General features: G+C 45.6%; 1 protein-coding gene across 10 annotated transcripts in view; it reads left to right on the forward strand.

Annotated features, from left to right (window-relative positions):
• Positions 1 to 17,722, forward strand: part of bicral (BICRA like chromatin remodeling complex associated protein) — a 117,123-nt gene that overhangs the window by 20,867 nt on the left and 78,534 nt on the right. For 7 of the 10 annotated variants that reach the window (XM_072510153.1, XM_072510175.1, XM_072510170.1 and 4 more), the window contains one exon: positions 13,578 to 13,623. The exons of the other annotated variants lie outside the window; for them this stretch is intronic. In XM_072510153.1, coding sequence (XP_072366254.1) covers positions 13,583 to 13,623 — 41 coding nt within the window. In that variant the 5' untranslated portion in view covers positions 13,578 to 13,582. The remainder of the gene's footprint in view (positions 1 to 13,577; positions 13,624 to 17,722) is intronic. 10 annotated transcript variants of the gene reach the window in all.

The raw sequence follows: 17,722 nt of genomic DNA on the forward strand, positions 1-17,722 counted from the left end.
AACAGAGGACAATATAACAAAATACTCAGGTCTTGCAATATATACCAACAAGTAGGAACATAGGAGCAGGGATAGGCTATTTTGCCCATTAAGCCTGTGCCGACATTTAAATAGATCATGGCTCATCTTCTACCTTAATACCACCTTGCATCCCTTGATTGACGTCTACTTTGAATATACTCAATGACTGAGCCGCTGGGATAGAGAATTCATCACCCTCTGAAGAAATTCCTCCTCATATCGATCCTAAATGGCCTACCTCTTATACTGAGACTGCGTCCCTTGGTTCTGGACCCCAGTAAGCACCTTTTCTTCATCTACGCTGTTGAGCCCTGTAAAAAATTTACACTTCAATGAGATCACTTCTCATTCTGTTAAACTCTAGAAAATCCTAATCTCAGGGATTTGTCTGGTGAACATTTGTTGCATTTCCTCTATGGTCAGTATATCCTTCTTTAAGTAAGGAGACCAAAACTGCAGACACTACTCATAGAATCATATAATTTATAGTGCAGAAGGAGGCCATTCAGCCCAACGCATCAGCATACGCACTTGGAAAGAGCATCCTACTTAAGTCCACACCTCCACCCCATCCCTGGTGTGGTTTCACCTAAGGCGCTATACAGCTGTAGCATGACTTCCTTACCCTGTGCTCCAATTCCCGTGCAGTAAATGCTAACATTCCATTTGTCTTCCTAATTGCTTGTTGCACCTGCATGTTAGCTTTCAGTGACTTCTGAACAAGTACATCTAAGTCTTGTTAGATATCCACACATCCCAATCTCTCCCCATCTAGGAAATACTGTGTATTTCTGTTTTTCCTACCAAACTGGATAACTTCACATTTTTCTACATCATATTCCATCTGCCATGATCTTGCCTAAACTTCCCACTTAGGGTTGTTAAGGTGCTAAATTGGGGGAAGGCTAAATACAACCAGATTAGGCAGGATTTAGAGGCTGTTGTTAGGGAGAGGCTGTTTGAGGGAAGTCTTTTAAGGAGCAGTTGATGGGAGTGCAGGACAGGCATGTGCTGATGAAAAGGAAAGGCAGGATTCAGGAACCATGGATGACCAGGGCAAATGAGAGTCTCGTCAAAAAGAAAAAGAATGCATACATGAGGTCTAGGCAACTAAAAACAGATGAAGCACTTGAAGAATACGGGGAAAGTAGAAAAGAGCTCAAACAAGGAGTTGGGAGGACATAAAGTGGTCACAAAATATTCTTGACAGACAGGATTAAGGAGAATCCCAAGGCTTTTTATACATATATTAGGAACAAGAGGGTCCACTCAAGGACAAAGGAGGGAAATTATGCATAGAATTAAAGGAAGTTGGTGATATCCTTAATGAGTACTTTGCATCAGAATTCACAATGGAGAGGGACATGTTGATTGGTGGTGTCTCAGAGGGATAGGTAAACACTTTAGAACAAGTGATTATTACGAGGGCGGAAGTGTTAGGTGTGTTAAAAAGCATTAAGGTAGACAAATCCCCTGGGCCAGATGGCATTTATCCCAGATTACTGAGGGAGACAAGAGATGATATTGCTGGGCCTCTAACAGAAATCTTTGTTTCCTCGTTGGCCACAGGTGAGGTTCCAGAGGATTGGAGTATAATCAATGTTGTCCTGTTTTTCAAGAAGGGTTGCAAGGATAACCCGGGTAATTATAGGCCAGTGAGCTTGACGTCAGTGATAGTGAAATTGTCGGAAAAGATTCTCAGAGATAGGGGGCCGAAATGCCCACGCCGTTGTGAACGCTGTCGTGAAACGGCCCCGATCCCGAACAATTCAGGCCCCGACAATGGGCTAGGATCGGGGCCGCGGCATCTACACGCGCCAGGCCTTGTCGCCGCGTAAAGGCGGCGCCGCATTACTGGCGCCAACCGCGCATGCGTGGTTGCCGTCCTCTCTGAGTCCACCCCGCAAGAAGATGGCGGACGGATCTTGCGGGGCCGTGGAAGGAAGGAGGTCCTCCTTCAGAGAGGACGGCCTGACGATCGGTGGGCACCGATCGCGGGCCATGCCACATTTGAGGTACCCCCCGGTGCAGGGGGGTACCTTTTATGGTGTCTGCAGTTCCCTGCTTTCTCTCTCACTCCTCCTTTCTTAAATAGTGGGGTTACATTTATTAACTTCCAATCTGCAAGACTCATTCCAGAATCTGTAGAATTTTGAAAAATGATCACTAATATATCTCTACAGCCACCTCTTTCAATACTCTTTAAAAAAAAATGTAGAGTACCCAATTATTTTTTTTTAAGGGGCAATTTAGCATGGCCAATCCACCTTACCTGCACATCTTTTGGGTTGTGGGGGTGAAACCCACGCAGACATGGGGAGAATGTCTCTTTCAATACTCTTGAGGTTTAGATAATCAGGTCCAGGAGATTTATTAATTTTCAGACCCTTTAATTTACCTTTTTTTTCACTGATTTCTTTCAGATTCTCAATCTCACTAGTCCCTTGGCTCTCCAACATTTTAAGCAGGTCTTTTTGTACCTTCCTCTGTGAAGATGGACACACTGTATTTGTTTAATTTCTCTGCCATTTCCTTATTACCCATTATAAATACTCCATTCTCTGCCTGTAATAGGTCCGCATTTGCCTTTATTAACCTTTCCCTTTTTTTTAGCAATGGGGATCTGGCCCAGGGGTGCCCTGTGTGGGTGCAGGGTGGGGGGGAAGCTATGGACCCCCTTATAGGTGAGTTGGGGCTATGGGGAGGGTTTGAGGGTCATGTCGGGGGGGGGGGGGGGGGGGGGGTGTTGAGAGATCGGGATGCCATTTTCAAATGTTGTCCCGATCTCCTGCGAGCGGATCTCCTCAGTGCAGAAAACGGGATTAAGTGCGGTCTTGGGGCTGAGGCCCGAATGGGCGTTCAATAGCGTGGTCTTTCTCGGGCGGCGAATGCTGGGAAACACCTGGCTAAACGCAATCACTGCGTGACTTTGTTCCCATTTGGGTAGATCGCGCCCATTATTTTCGCAACCTCTAGTGATGCACTCTTATGTTTATCCTCTCTGCCGCTTCCTGATACACCTTGATAACCAGCTCTACCATTGCTAACCTGCTGTCTTACCTCTCTTTCATTAGTTTATCTCATTTAATCCCTATAGTACAGAAGGAGGCCCATCGAGTCTGCACCGACCCTCTGAAAGAGCACACTAATCTAGGCCCACTCCCCCACCCTATCTTTGTAACCCCACCGAGGGACGATTTAGCATATTCAATCCACCTTACCTGCACATCTTTGGACTGTGGGAGGAAACCTGGGAGAACATGGGAAGAATGTGCAAACTCCATGGGCGGCACAGTGATTAGCACTGCTGCCTCACTGCTCCAGGATCCCGGGTTCAATTCCAGCCTCGGGTAACTGTCTGTGTGGAGTTTGCACTGTCTCTCTGTGTCTGTGCGGGTTTCCTCCGGGTGCTCCGGTTTCCTCCCACAGTCCAAAGATGTACAGGTTAGGTGGATTGGCCATGCTAAATTGCCCCTCGTGTCCAAAAAACTGGGTGGGGTTACTGGGTTTTGGGGATAGGGTGGAGGCATGGGCTTAATTAGGGTGCTTTATACAAGGGCCGGTGCAGAGTCGTTGGGCCGAATGGCCTCCTTCGGCACTGTAAATTCTATGATCCACAGTCGTCCAAGGTCGGAATTGAACCTAGGCCCCTGGCGCTGTGAGGCAGCAGTGTTAACTGTGCCACCATGCAGCCCCAGCTTCCCCTATCCCTACTATTTAGTTTAAAGCCCTCACTACTGCCCTCGTTATGTGACTTGCCAGAACAGCGGTCCCAGCACGGTTGAAGTGAAGACGGCCCCAAGGGTACAGCTGCCACTTTCCCCAGAATTGATGCTATGCCCCAGGAATCAAAACTCTTTTCTTCCTCACCAATCTTTAAGCCACGCATTTAATTCTCTAATCTTTTTTATCCTGCGCCAATTTGCTTGTGGAACAGGTAATGTTCCAGAGATTTTTAATTTAGCCTCTAGCTGCTTATAGGTCTTCCTAGTTATACCTATGTTGTTGATACCGACATGGACCACGACCACTGCCTCCTACCCCTCCCACTGTATGTTCCTCTTCAGCCCAGAGTAGACGTCCCGAGCCATTGGACCAGGCAGGCAACGCGGCCTTCTGGACTCTGCTCTTGGCTGCAGATAACTGTGTCAATCCTTCTATCTATACCCGCCCCTACCACCACTGCATTCATGTTAGCTCCCCGAACATGAATGACTTTCTGTACCATGCGTCATGGTGCATTTGGTCATCAACCCCGCACTCCCCACTCTCGTCTATGCAGGCTGCTAGTACCTCAAACCTGTTGGACAATTGCAAGGACTGAGGCTCCTCCACTTCTACTTTCTCAATCCCCTTACCTGCTTCACTTGCAATCACACCCCCTTGTCCCTGACCACTGAGCAAATGAGAAGGTCCTCTCCAAAGGGCTGTGACCACCTCCTGAACCAAAGTGTCCAGGTGGATTTCCTCGCTGTCTGAAAAGCATTCCACCGAATCCTCTGCCTTTTCCCTGTAACCGTGAGTGTTCTTTCTTTTCAGTTGGCTATTCCCCTTTGAATACCTAGTTCGAACCTGCCTCCACCACCCTCTCGGGAAGTTCGACCCAGACTCCAGGTTCAAATTTTTTTCATGATCATATCTACTTCTTTTGTCTATTATTTTGAATCTATACCCTCCAATTCTTGATCTACACTTGAGAGTGAACAGTTTCTCACTATTTACCATGCCCTTAACCCTCAGGATCTTCAATACCTCTATCAAGTTTCTTCTCAGCCTTCGTTTCTCCAAGGAAAACAAACCAACCTCTCCGATCTATGCTCGCAGATACAATTGCTTATACCTGGAACCATTCTTGTGAATCTCTGCTCTCTCCAATGCCTTCACATCCTTCCTCTGGTATGGCGCAGGAGTGGATGCAGGCATGGGCGCAATACTCCAGATGAGGCCTAACTAGTGTCTTATACAAGTTCAACATGACCTCTTTACTCTTACGAAGTCTTACAACACCAGGTTAAAGTCCGACAGGTTTGTTTCGATGTCACTAGCTTTCGGAGCGCTGCTCCTTCCTCAGGTGAATGAAGAGGTATGTTCCAGAAACACATATATAGACAAATTCAAAGATGCCAAACAATGCTTGGAATGCGACCATTAGCAGGTGATTAAATCTTTACAGATCCAGAGATGGGGTAACCCCAGGTTAAAGAGGTGTGAATTGCATCAAGCCAGGACAGTTGGTAGGATTTCGCAGGCCAGATGGTGGGGGATGAATGTAATGTGACATGAATCCCAGGTCCCGGTTGAGGCCGCACTCATGTGTGCGGAACTTGGCTATAAGTTTCTGCTCGGCGATTCTGCGTTGTTGCGCGTCCTGAAGGCCGCCTTGGAGAACGCTTACCCGGAGATCAGAGGCTGAATGCCCTTGACTGCTGAAGTGTTCGCCGACTGGAAGGGAACATTCCTGCCTGGTGATTGTTGCGCGATGTCCATTCATTCGTTGTCGCAGCGTCTGCATGGTCTCGCCAATGTACCACGCTTCGGGACATCCTTTCCTGCAGCGTATGAGGTAGACAACGTTGGCCGAGTCGCACGAGTACGTACCACGTACCTGGTGGGTGGTGTTCTCGCGTGTAATAGTGGTATCCATGTCAATGATCTGGCACGTCTTGCAGAGATTGCCATGGCAGGGTTGTGTGGTGTCGTGGTCACTGTTCTGAAGACTGGGTAGTTTGCTGCAAACAATGGTTCGTTTGAGGTTGCGCGGTTGTTTGAAGGCAAGTAGTGGGGGTGTGGGGATGACCTTGGCAAGATGTTCATCGTCATCAATGACGTGTTGAAGGCTGTGAAGAAGATGACGTAGTTTCTCCGCTCTGGGGAAGTACTGGACGACGAAGGGTATTCTGTCCGTTGTGTCCCATGTTTGTCTTCTGAGGAGGTCGGTGCGGTTTTTTGCTGTGGCGCATTGGAACTATCGATCGATGAGTTGAGTGCCATACCCCGTTCGTACGAGGGCATCTTTCAACGTCTGTAAATGTCTGTTACGCTCCTCCTCGTCTGAGCAGATCCTGTGTATACGGAGCGCTTGTCCATAGGGGATGGCTTCTTTAATGTGTTTAGGGTGGAAGCTGGAGAAGTGGAGCATCATGAGGTTATCCGTGGGTTTGCGGTAAAGCGAAGTGCTGAGGTGACCATCCTTGATGGAGACGAGTGTGTCCAAGAATGCAACTGATTTTGGAGAGTAGTCCATGGTGAGTCTGATGGTTGGATGGCACTTATTAATGTCATCGTGTAGTTGTTTCAGTGATTCTTCGCCGTGGGTCCAAAGGAAAAAAATGTCATCGATGTATCTGGTGTATAACGTCGGTTGTAGGTCCTGTTCAAACTTGTGCATGAAGATGTTGGCGTATTGGGGTGCGAATTTGGTCCCCATGGCTGTTCCGTGCGTCTGGATGAAGAACTTGTAGTCGAAGGTGAAGACGTTGTGATCCAGAATGAAGCGGATGAGTTGCAGAATTGCGTCTGGAGATTGGCAGTTGTCGGTGTTGAGTACTGAGGCTGTTGCAGCAATGCCGTCGTCATGGGGGATGCTGGTGTAGAGTGCCGAGACGTCCATTGTGACGAGGAATGTTCCTGGTTCAACTGGTCCATGGGTGCTGAGTTTCTGTAGGAAGTCCGTCGTGTCGCGACAGAAGCTGGGTGTACCTTGTACGATGGGTTTCAAGATGCCCTCAATGTAGCCAGAAAGGTTCTCACATAATGTCCCATTGCCTGAAACGATAGGGCGGCCTGGTGTGTTGGCCTTATGTATTTTTGGGAGGCAGTAGAGATCTCCAATGCGGGGAGTACGTGGGATGAGAGCACGTAGGGTGCTCTGAAGATCTGGATCCAAGGTCTTGATCAGTCTGTTAAGTTGGCGGATGTGTTCCTTGGTCGGATCTGCGGGTAACTGTCTGTAGTGTTCTTGGTTGTTCAGTTGTCGGTATACTTCTTTGCAGTAGTCCGTTCTGTTCAGTACGACAGTGGCCCCTCCTTTGTCTGCTGGTTTGATGACGATGCTGCGGTTGGTCTTGAGAGCGTGGATGGCATTGCGTTGTGCTTGGGTGACGTTCGGGGCTGTCTTGTGAATGCGACTGATGAATCTGGCATTGACGCGACTCTTGACGGCTTGAGCATACATGTCGAGTCTAAGGCAGCGGCCTTCCGGAGGGATCCAATTCGACTCTTTCCTCTTCGGTTGCCACACCGCAGATCTCTCGGTCTGTTGTTCCGGTTCATTGATAGTCTGCTTGGGTTCGCTGTTGGCCTCTTGGGGTCTGTGGAAGAATTCCCGGAGCCTCATTCTCCTGATGAATTCCTCCGTGTCTGCCGCGAGACTGATGGGGTCCATTTTGGTGGTGGTGCAGAAATTGAGCCCTCTGCTGAGGACTTCGATTTCGTCTGGTTGAAGGGTGTAGTCTGACAAGTTGACAATAGATTTCCCTGTATTGTTTTCTACTGTGGCACCGAGGGTGGCTTGGTTGCTGCCGGTGGTGATGCCAAGTTTCTCAAGCTTTCTGTTCTTGGTGTGCATATAGGTGGCATAGTATTGTTGTCTCATCTGTTTGGCGGTGTTCCGCAGCTGGTCTGCTGCATCCTGAGCACAAGTTGAGAATATGGCCTCTAACTTGGTTTCCAGGTTGCGTCGTCTGCTGTAGAGCTGGCGGACGAGGTGGTTGAGGAGCGTGAGAGAGGTGCGACGGCAGAGTCTCTCAGCGTAGTCTGTGTTGTAGGTCGACTTGAGTGGGTTTGTGATCTGTAGCCCTTTCGGGATCTTGTCTGCTTTCTTGCATCTTTGTAGAAACTTAATGTCAGTGTCTATATGCGCGATCTTCCTGGAGATCCTCTCCACTTTGAGCCGGCAGTTTGCGGTGTCGATGGTAGCCATGATGTGGAGATGCCGGCGTTGGACTGGGGTGAGCACAGTACGAAGTCTTACAACACCAGGTTAAAGTCCAAGTTATAGCCAAGTTCCGCACACATGAGTGCGGCCTCAACCGGGACCTGGGATTCATGTCACATTACATTCATCCCCCACCATCTGGCCTGCAAAATCCTACCAACTGTCCTGGCTTGATGCAATTCACACCTCTTTAACTTGGGGGTTACCCCATCTCTGGATCTGTAAAGATTTAATCACCTGCTAATGGTCGCATTCCAAGCATTGTTTGGCATCTTTGAATTTGTCTATATATGTGTTTCTGGAACATACCTCTTCATTCACCTGAGGAAGGAGCAGCGCTCCGAAAGCTAGTGACATCGAAACAAACCTGTTGGACTTTAACCTGGTGTTGTAAGACTTCGTACTGTGCTCACCCCAGTCCAACGCCGGCATCTCCACATCATCTCTTTACTCTTGTATGCAGTGCTTCTATTAGTAAAATCTAGGATACTATCTGCTTTATTAACTGCTTCCTCAATATGCCCTGCCACCTTTAATGACTTAAGTATATATACACTGAAGTTCCTTTGTTTCTGCACTTTCTTTAGAGTTTCTCCCTTTATTTTGTACTGTTTCTCCATATTCTTCCTGCCAAAATGAATCACCTCACACCCTTGCATTGAACATCATCTGCCACTTGTCTGCCCAATCCACCAATATGTCTATGTCCTTCTAAAGTTCAAGACTATCCTCATCACAGTTGACAACTCTTCCAAATTTTAAAATCATGCCCTTTGTACTGCAGTCTAGGTCATTAATCTATATCAGGAAGAGCAAAGGTCCCAACACTGACCCCTGGGGAACTCCACTGCAAACCTTCCTCCAACCTGTAAAGCAACTATTTATCCCCACTCTCTTTACTGTCACTTCGTCAATTTCTTATTCAAGTGCCTATTTTCCCTTGTATTCTATGTAGAATATCGCTCACAAGTCAGTTGAGTGGCACTGTATCAAATGCCTTTTGAAAATCCATATACACCACATAGCAGCATTGCCCATATCTAGCTTCTCTGTTATCTCATCAAAAACCGTTAGTTAAATATGATTTCCCCTCAATGAATCCATGCTGCTGGCTTTCCTTAATTATCCTATACTTGTCTAAGTTACTATTGATTTTGTCCCACACTATAGTTTCTAGGGGTGGAATTTCACGCAGCCATTTGGAAAGCCATAGAAAAAGTCCTTCACTTTCAGTAAATGCTTTGTTTTAGGTCCTTGGACAAAGGATTTTATTTCTCATGCTGTTATAACCATAACTTTGCATCAATGATCACATCGGCTTTTTTCAAGCTATCCAGTGGAAATACTGAACAAAGTCTTTTAAACTTTGGCTGCATCTATTGGTGCTGCGACACTAGGGGGAGTTCGTAGAGTTATGGAGCAATTCACAGCTCATTTGGCCCTTTGAGTCCATGCTGGCTCTCTCCAGAGCAACCTAGTCAATCTCACCCCCTTGCTTGGTTCTCATGGTCTTCCAAGTGCCCATCCAATTTCCTTTTGAAATCAATGATTGTTTTTAGAACCATCGCCTTTGTGGGCAGTGAGTTCCAAGGCATTACCATTCACAGTGCAAAATAGATCTTCCTCATATTCCCTTTATATCTCTTTCCCAAAATCTTATCTTTGCGTCCCTTTGCCCTTGTGCAATTAACTAATAGGAAGAGCTTTTCCTTGTCTACCTTAGCTAAGACTGTCATAATCTTATACACCTCTATCAGACCTCCCTTCAATCTCCTTTGCTCCAAGGAGACCAACCCCACCTTTCAAACCGAACTTTGCAACTAAACCCTAACCCCAGAGCCATTCTAGTACCTCCACCCACTCAATGACAGTCACATCTTTCCTCAAGTGTGACCAGAGGGGCAGCAGGGTGGCACAATGGCTAGCACTGCTGCCTCATGGCGCCGAGGTTCCAGGTTCGATCCCGGCTCTGGATCACTGTCCATGTGGAGTTTGCACATTCTCCCCGTGTGTGCGTGGGATTCGCCCCCACAACCCAAAAGATGTGCCTGGTAGGTGGATTGGCCACTCTAAATTGCCCCTTAATTGGAAAAAATGAATTGGGTACTCTAAATGTTTTTTTAAAAAGTGTTGAACTATGTGCAATACTCTGTTCGGGGCTTAACCAAAGATTTATATAGGTTCAGCATTTCTTTCCTGCTTTTGTGCCTGATGGCTATGGGCAGGGATTTCCACGCAACCCATCTTGTGTTTCGCGGTGACAGAGATGGCCCGACATTGACCGGCAGTGGGATCTTCTGGTACCACCGTTGTCAACAGGGTTTTGTGTTGAATTCACCCCTCACCACTGGGAAACTAGCGATGGGTGTGCACCATTGGCAGGACCGGAAGGTCCCACCAGCATGAACGGCAGGACAACCTGCCCTATATTTATGAAATTCAAGATCCCATAAGCTTTGCTGACCACTCTCTCAATATGCCCTCCACCTTCAAAGACCGGTGCACATGCACCCCCAAGTCCTTATGTTCTTGCACAAATGTTAGAATTGTGCCATTAAATCCATATTACCTCTCACAATCCTATTTGCTGAAGTTCTTCACCTTACGCTTCTCTGAATTAAATTGCATCTTCCACTTCACCAACCTTTGATGTGATATCTTTTCAAATGCTTTCTTAAAATCCATATAGAGAACATCCACTGCATTCCCTTCATCTGTTACTTCATCAAAAAGTTCAATTACATTGGTCAAGCAAAATCTGCGTTTTACGAATCCATGCTGGCTCTCCTTAATTTCTCAAACTCCCCAAGTGCCTGTTGATTTCTTTTGTCCAATTTTTGTTTCCCACACCTTACCCGCCACTGATGTTCGACTAATTGGCCTGTAGTTGCTCGGACTGGCCTTCTACCCTTTCTTGAAGAAGGGTATCACATTTGCCACCCTTCAATCCTCTAACACCTTCCCCATATCTAGGGAAGCTTGACAAATTAAGACAAACCCTTCCACTTTCTCCACTCATTTCTTTTAGCAACCTGGAATGCAAGCCATCCTGATCAGGTGACTTATCTACCCTAAGCATTGCCAGCCTTTCCAGTACCACCTCCCTTTTGGTTTTCAAACTATCCATTATCTCCACTATCTCCATTTCTTTTCTTTTAATGTTTCCATATTTTATATCCAGCAAATTATAGATTATACATTATCAGAAAAAAACAACACCATGCAAAAACCACCACATATATTTACAAACAAGCGTCTTCATAACAACAAATGTGGCCGTGACCCTCCTTTAACTTGCATACATATTTTACATTCCCCAATATGGCTGAGACACATATTTACAGGCATTTATATACAATTTGGTTTGGGCATTAGCTTGTCATTGAACCTGTCCCTTGCGGCTTTGTCCTTCCTGCTCGTACCTCGCATTCCTTTTTGTTTCCCTTGCTCCCTCCCCTTCCTCTACTGGTTACTGACTATGAACAGGTCTTGAAACAAGTTGGTGAACGACTTCCATGTCCTATGGAAGCCTTCTTCCAATCTGTGGATGGCGAATTTTATTTTTTCCAGCCTGGGAAATTACGCCAAGTTGGACAGCCAGCTTTTGCAGCCTTCGGTGGTGTTGCTGATCGCCAGCCAAGCCCAGTTCTCCGGCGGACGATCAAGGAAACCAAAGGCTAGTGCGTCGGCCCCCTCCCCATAAAGAGCTCTGGATGATCTGATACCCCAAAGACTGCCACTTTTGGGCATGGCTCTATCCTCATTCCCATACCCTGGACATGGCCTCGAAGAAGGAGGTCCAATACCTGACAAGCCTGGGGCAAGCCCAGAACATGTGAGTGTGGTTGACCGAACCTCCCTGGCACCATTTGAATTTGTCCTCCACCTCCCGGAACAACCTGCTTATTTGAGTTTGGGTTAGGTGTGCTCTGTGCACCACCTTTAGCTGCGTGAGGCTCAGCGGGGGTGTTCTACCTGTTTACTATTTACATGCTCATAGAAGATTTTTGATTTCCCTTTTATGTTGACTGTCATTCTATTCTCATATGATCTCTTTGCTAGTCTTATTTTCCTCTTCACTTCCCCATACAACTTATTGTATTTGACCTGGTTTTCATTTGAAGACCTCACCTGACATGCACCATACATCTTCCTTTTTTGTTCCACCATGATCTCTATCACCCGCATCATCCAAGGAGTTCTGTTTTTGGTTCCCTTACTGTTCACCTTTATTGGAATGCACCTAGTCTGCAACTGAAGCATCGCTTCCTTAAAGTTCACCCATTGTTCCATTACAGTTTTTCTGGACAGTCTCTAATTCCATTTTACCCTGACGACCCAATACAGTCAGTGAAATAATAGTCAGTGAAATAATAACCCTGCCTGGCTGGATTTCGGAAATTATTCCCTAAATCTTGAAAGATAAACTAAACTAAAAAGTGAAAGTGGCATGATTGGGAGAAGTAAGAGTGCAGTTGAATTACATTTAAAAATAAATAATAAAATAATGAAGCTTTTTAAAAATGAATCTTTGAACAAATCTAGATCACTCTGAGAGCTTGCAACCTACTTTTAACAAGGTTTTTAATGTCCACCTTGTGGAAGTGAGCACCCTTTCCAGGCCCCAGAGGCAAAATGACCATCATTGAGAACAGGATCTTTATATCTGCATGCCTACCTCCGTTCTCTATGTTGTGGGGCCCGAAAATTCATCCTAATGTTTTTGACAGTTTGGAATTTTTAGGAATAAATAATTTCATTTAAAATCCACCATCTGCTTTTCGAAGACTTTGTAAGATATTGAGTAGGACTGTGGTCTTATTAAACATGTATTCACCTGTAACTAAGGCAACTTGAGCAAAATGAGTTTGCAATATATGATTAGTCATTAAGCAATCAGCTTTCGTAATATATGGTTATTTTTATGTTTTATACGGTTATTTCAAATTTGAAATCTTCCCCCAGCTGTGTCATAAAACTGAAAGTGGAGTGAAAAATCCCTATCTTTAACCAGGTTCTTAATGAACTGAATTGCAAATTATTTATTATTTATTTGTTTCAAATCCTGTTTGTTTCTGATTTCCTAAAGCTGTTACATATTGTGACTATAAGTATAAGCTGTACAAGCTAATGTTGGTTCAGTATTCTGTCATACAACACACCATTTGTACATCTAACAAAATTATTATGCATAATTACAGTCCCTTCGGGGGTGGGCTGGGGATGTTTTGTTAGCCTTGATGGCCCCAACTCCACTTTCCCGCCCTGTTCCCTATCCCTTGATTCGCTGAGAGATCAAAAATCTATCCAAATCCTGAATTTACTCAACAGTGGCACATCCACAACCCTCCTCAGTTGCGAATTCCAAAGATTCACAATCCTCTGAATCAACTTGCCTGATAGTAGAAGCCTTGAATTGAAATACTTGTCAGAAACAGTATCATAGAGTTTCAAAGAAAATGATTAACCCTGGAAATTGCTGATCCTGTAGATGCCGTGATAGGGTTCATGTTTAGCTGTGTCTTTGTTGCTCATCTAAGGTAGTGCAAAATTCAGAATCATAATTTCGTAATTGCTGGTAGAAGACAAAAGTATTGTTCTAATCTCATGTCTTTTCCAGTTGTCATGGATGATGATGACGACCGTGATCTGCGAGATGTTATAGGGTAAGTATTCTCTTTGTAAAATTCCATATAAATTAGTTTACATTTGATTTGTATAATGTCAGTTGAAATTATAACCTAGGATTGGATTGGATTTGTTAATTGGCATGTGTACCGAGGTACAGTGAAAAGTATTTTTTTGCGTGCAGCTCTAACAGATCGTTTAGTACATGACAAGAAAAGAAAAGAAAATACATAATAGGGCAACACAAGGTACACAATGTAAAAATCTAGACACCGGCATTGGGTGAAGCGCACAGGAGTGTAGTATTAATCAGATCAGTTCATAAGAGAGTCGTTTCGGAGTCTGGTAACAGTGGGAAAGAAGCTGTTTTTGAATCTGTTCGTGTGTGTTCTCAGACTTTTGTATCTCCTGCCCGATGGAAGAAGTTGGAGGAGTGAGTAAGCCGGGTGGGAGAGGTCTTTGATTATGCTGCCCGCCTTCCCAAGACAGCAAGAGGTGCAGATAGAGTCAATGGATCGGAGGCGGGTTTGTGTGGTGGACTGGGCGGTGTTCACGACACTCTGAAGTTTCTTGCAGTCTTGGGCCGAGCAGTTGCCATACCAGGCTGTGATGTTGCCAGATAGGATGCTATCTGTGGTGCACCTGTAAAAGTTGTAAGAGTCAATGTGGACATGCCAAATTTCCTGAGGAAGTATAGGCGCTGTTGTCCTTTCTTGGTGGTAGCGTCGACATGGGTGGACCAGGACAGATTTTTGGTGATGTGCACACCTAGGAATTTGAAGCTGTCAACCATCTCCACCTCAGCCCTCATTAATGCAGACAGGGATGTGTACAGTATTTTGGTTCCTGAAGTCAATGAACAGCTCTTTAGTTTTGCTGGCATTGAGGGAGAGATTGCTGTTGTTATACCACTTCACTCGGTTCTCTATCTTCCTCCTGTATTCTGACTCGTCATTGTTCGACAGCTGACCCGCTACGGTCATGTCGTCAGCAAACTTGTAGATGAAGTTGGAACCAAATTTTGCCACGCAGTGGTGTGTGCATAGGGAGTATAGTAGGGGTCGAAGTACACAGCCTTGCGGGGCCCCGGTATTGAGGACTATCGTGGAGAGGTGTTGTTTATTCTTTCTGATTGTGGTCTATGGGTCAGAAAGTCAGGGATCCAGTTGCATAATGAGGAACCAAGTCCTAGGTTTTGGAGCTTTGATATGAGCTTGGCTGGGATTATGGTGTTGAAGGCGGAGCTGTAGTCAAGAAATAGGAGTCTGATGTGGAGTCCTTGTTGTTGAGATGCTCCAGGGATGAGTGTAGGGTCAGGGAGATGGCGTCTGCTGTGGACTGGTTGCGACGATATGTGAATTGCAGTGAATCTAGGCATGCTGGGAGTATGGAGTTGATGTGCTTCATGACCAAACTCTCGAAACACTTCATTATGATCGACGTCAGGGCCAACGGACGGTAGTCATTGAGGCAAGTTGCCTGGTTCTTCTTTGGCACAGGTATGATGGTGGTCTTCTTGAAGCAGGTGGGGACCTCGGAACGGAGTAGGGAGAGGTTGAAGATGTTCTCGAACACATCTGCCAGCTCTGAGTGCACGACCAGCGACCCTGTCCGGACCCGTCGCTTTCCGAGGGTTCACTTTCAGGAAGACCGATCTGACTTTGGAAGCTGTGATGGTGGGTAAGGGTGTGTCTGGCGCTGCTGGGGAAGTCGACAGTGGATTGATGGTTTCCTGCTCGAACCGAACATGGAATGCATTGAGTTCATCGGGGAGGGGTGAGCTGCTGCCGGAGATACTGCATGGCTTCGCTTTGTAGCTCGTTATGTTGTTTAGGCCTTGCCACAACCAACGCAAATCTGTAACGCTAGTCTGTGACTCTAGCTTGGTCTGATATTGTATCTTGGCTCCCGGATGGCTTTGCGGAGGTCATACTGTATTTCTTGTATAGATCAGGGTCGCCTGACTGGACGCATCAGACCTGTTCTTCAGTAGGGAGTCAATTTCCCGATTAAGCTATGGTTTCCGGTTGGGGAACGTACGTACTACTTTATTTGGCAATCAGTCAGACATTTGCTGATGAAGTCTATGACAGTGGTGGCATACTCTTTTAGGTTGGTTTCTGACTTCTTAAATATGGACCAGTCCACTGTCTCCAAGCAGTCACGATGGAGCTCTTCTGTTTCCTCCGACCAGCACTGCACGACCTTAGCCGGATTCTCCCATTTAAATTTCTGCTTGTATGGCGGGAGAAGGAGCACCGTTTTATGGTCTGAGTTTCCAAAGTGCAGTCGGGGGATGGAACAGTAGGCGCCCTTGATTTTGCTGTAGCAGTGGCTGAGAGTGTTGTTGCCCCTGGTGGAACAGGAGATGTGTTGGTGGAATTTTGGCAGTACACTCTTGTGGTTGGCGTTGTTGAAATCCCTGGCAATAATGAATACGGCCTCAAGGTGTTCTGTTTCATTATTGTTTATAACTGTGTACAGTTCATCCAGCGCCTTCTTCACTTGTGCCTGGGGTGGGATGTAGACTGCTGTGATAATGGCTGAAGTGAACTCACATGGAAGGTAGTACGGACGGCACTTCACGGTCAGGTATTCCAGGTGCAGGAGCAGTAGGTCACCAGGGTCGCCACATCCAAGCACCAGGAGGAGTTGATGAGGAGGCACTCCACACTTTGCTTTGCCTGGGGTGAAGCGGAGGTGAGCCATGTCTCTGTGAAACATAGCACACAGTAGGCTGATACTGCAGTGCAAAACTGATTGAGTACTGTAATGTTGAGGTGATATCTGATGGATAAATCTGATGGATACGTTAAACTGAAAGTTCATTTAGTTGTTAGATGGAATTGTTTGAGGAAGATTAGTTTTTCTCCTGGGGCTTTAGTCGATATTCCCCACCTCAAAAAACACCACCATAAAACAATATTTAATCATTCATTCATTCATTTACTGTTTGTGGGTCCTGACTGGAAGCAATTGTCTGCCCCTTTTGTTGTGTAATAACAGTGGCTGCACATAGCTGAATATTTCAAGATAATCTTAGGACATGAAAGATGCTAGATGCAAGGTCTTTCCAGTGTTGTCCTTTAGCAGTATAATAAAAATGAGGAAGTAAATTTTGATTGCCGATTTTACAAAACGCCCTCGCAGCACTTTCTAAACCTTTTTAATAAAAAATAGCGACATCTACTAAACCATCGGTGTGGAGGAAGGGCAGGATGGCCTGTGACTGGAATTCCAGCCAGTCTCTGGTCATTGGCCTTAATTGGCCTCCTAATTATGGTAAGCTAAGCTATCTGCCACTTGTGGGCGGGTAACCATTCTGTTCCTGATCTGACTTGCAGGAAAACAGCTCAAGGGTGGGATGGTATTGGCAAACTGATACCAGATTACCTATCTTCCTGCTTCGTCTGCAAAAGCCCTGCTCCCAGTCTGTCTTTTCTTTGCACTAGCAGGCATTTAAATGGTGGGGAGAGGCTCCAGTTTCAAAATTTAGTTCAGCCAGCCCTCGAGGAGAATTGCCTGGATCATGGATGAGTGCAGCCTCAAATTTAAACAATTTCCAAATTATTTTTAATTTGATTATCTTTGGATAGTTGAAGCACCATCTATATTTCTATCCATATCCTACCCCAAAACCCCTTGGTTCCAGGAAGGTATAATTCTTTGTCTTCTTTCAGGAAAATGAACAAATGGATAACCAAGGAAGTAATGTTTTTATAGGGCACAAGAAATTAAGGATTGTTAGGTTTTGATGTCAATTATGTTTGAAAGGGACATTTTCCCTTGTGCTTTTCTCCGTCAGAATTTTGGTTAATTTCTATGATATGTCAAGAATGCTTTGATCGACACATCCCTAAAAATAAGTAATATAGCTTGTTCTTTTAAGGGGAAGCAGTTAACAGAAAAATAATTGTGATGTGGAGATGCCGGCGTTGGACTGGGGTGAGCACAGTAAGAAGTCTTACAACGCCAGGTTAAAGTCCAACAGGTTTGTTTCGATGTCACTAGCTTTCGGAACGCTGCTCCTTCCTCAGGTGAATGAAGAGGTATGTTCCAGAAACATATATATAGACAGATTCCAAGATGCCAGACAATGCTTGGAATGCGAGCATTAGCAAGTGATTAAATCTTTAC

This window comes from Scyliorhinus torazame, chromosome 1 (genome assembly GCF_047496885.1).
Source record: "Scyliorhinus torazame isolate Kashiwa2021f chromosome 1, sScyTor2.1, whole genome shotgun sequence".
In the NCBI taxonomy this organism is placed as follows: Eukaryota; Metazoa; Chordata; class Chondrichthyes; order Carcharhiniformes; family Scyliorhinidae; genus Scyliorhinus; species Scyliorhinus torazame.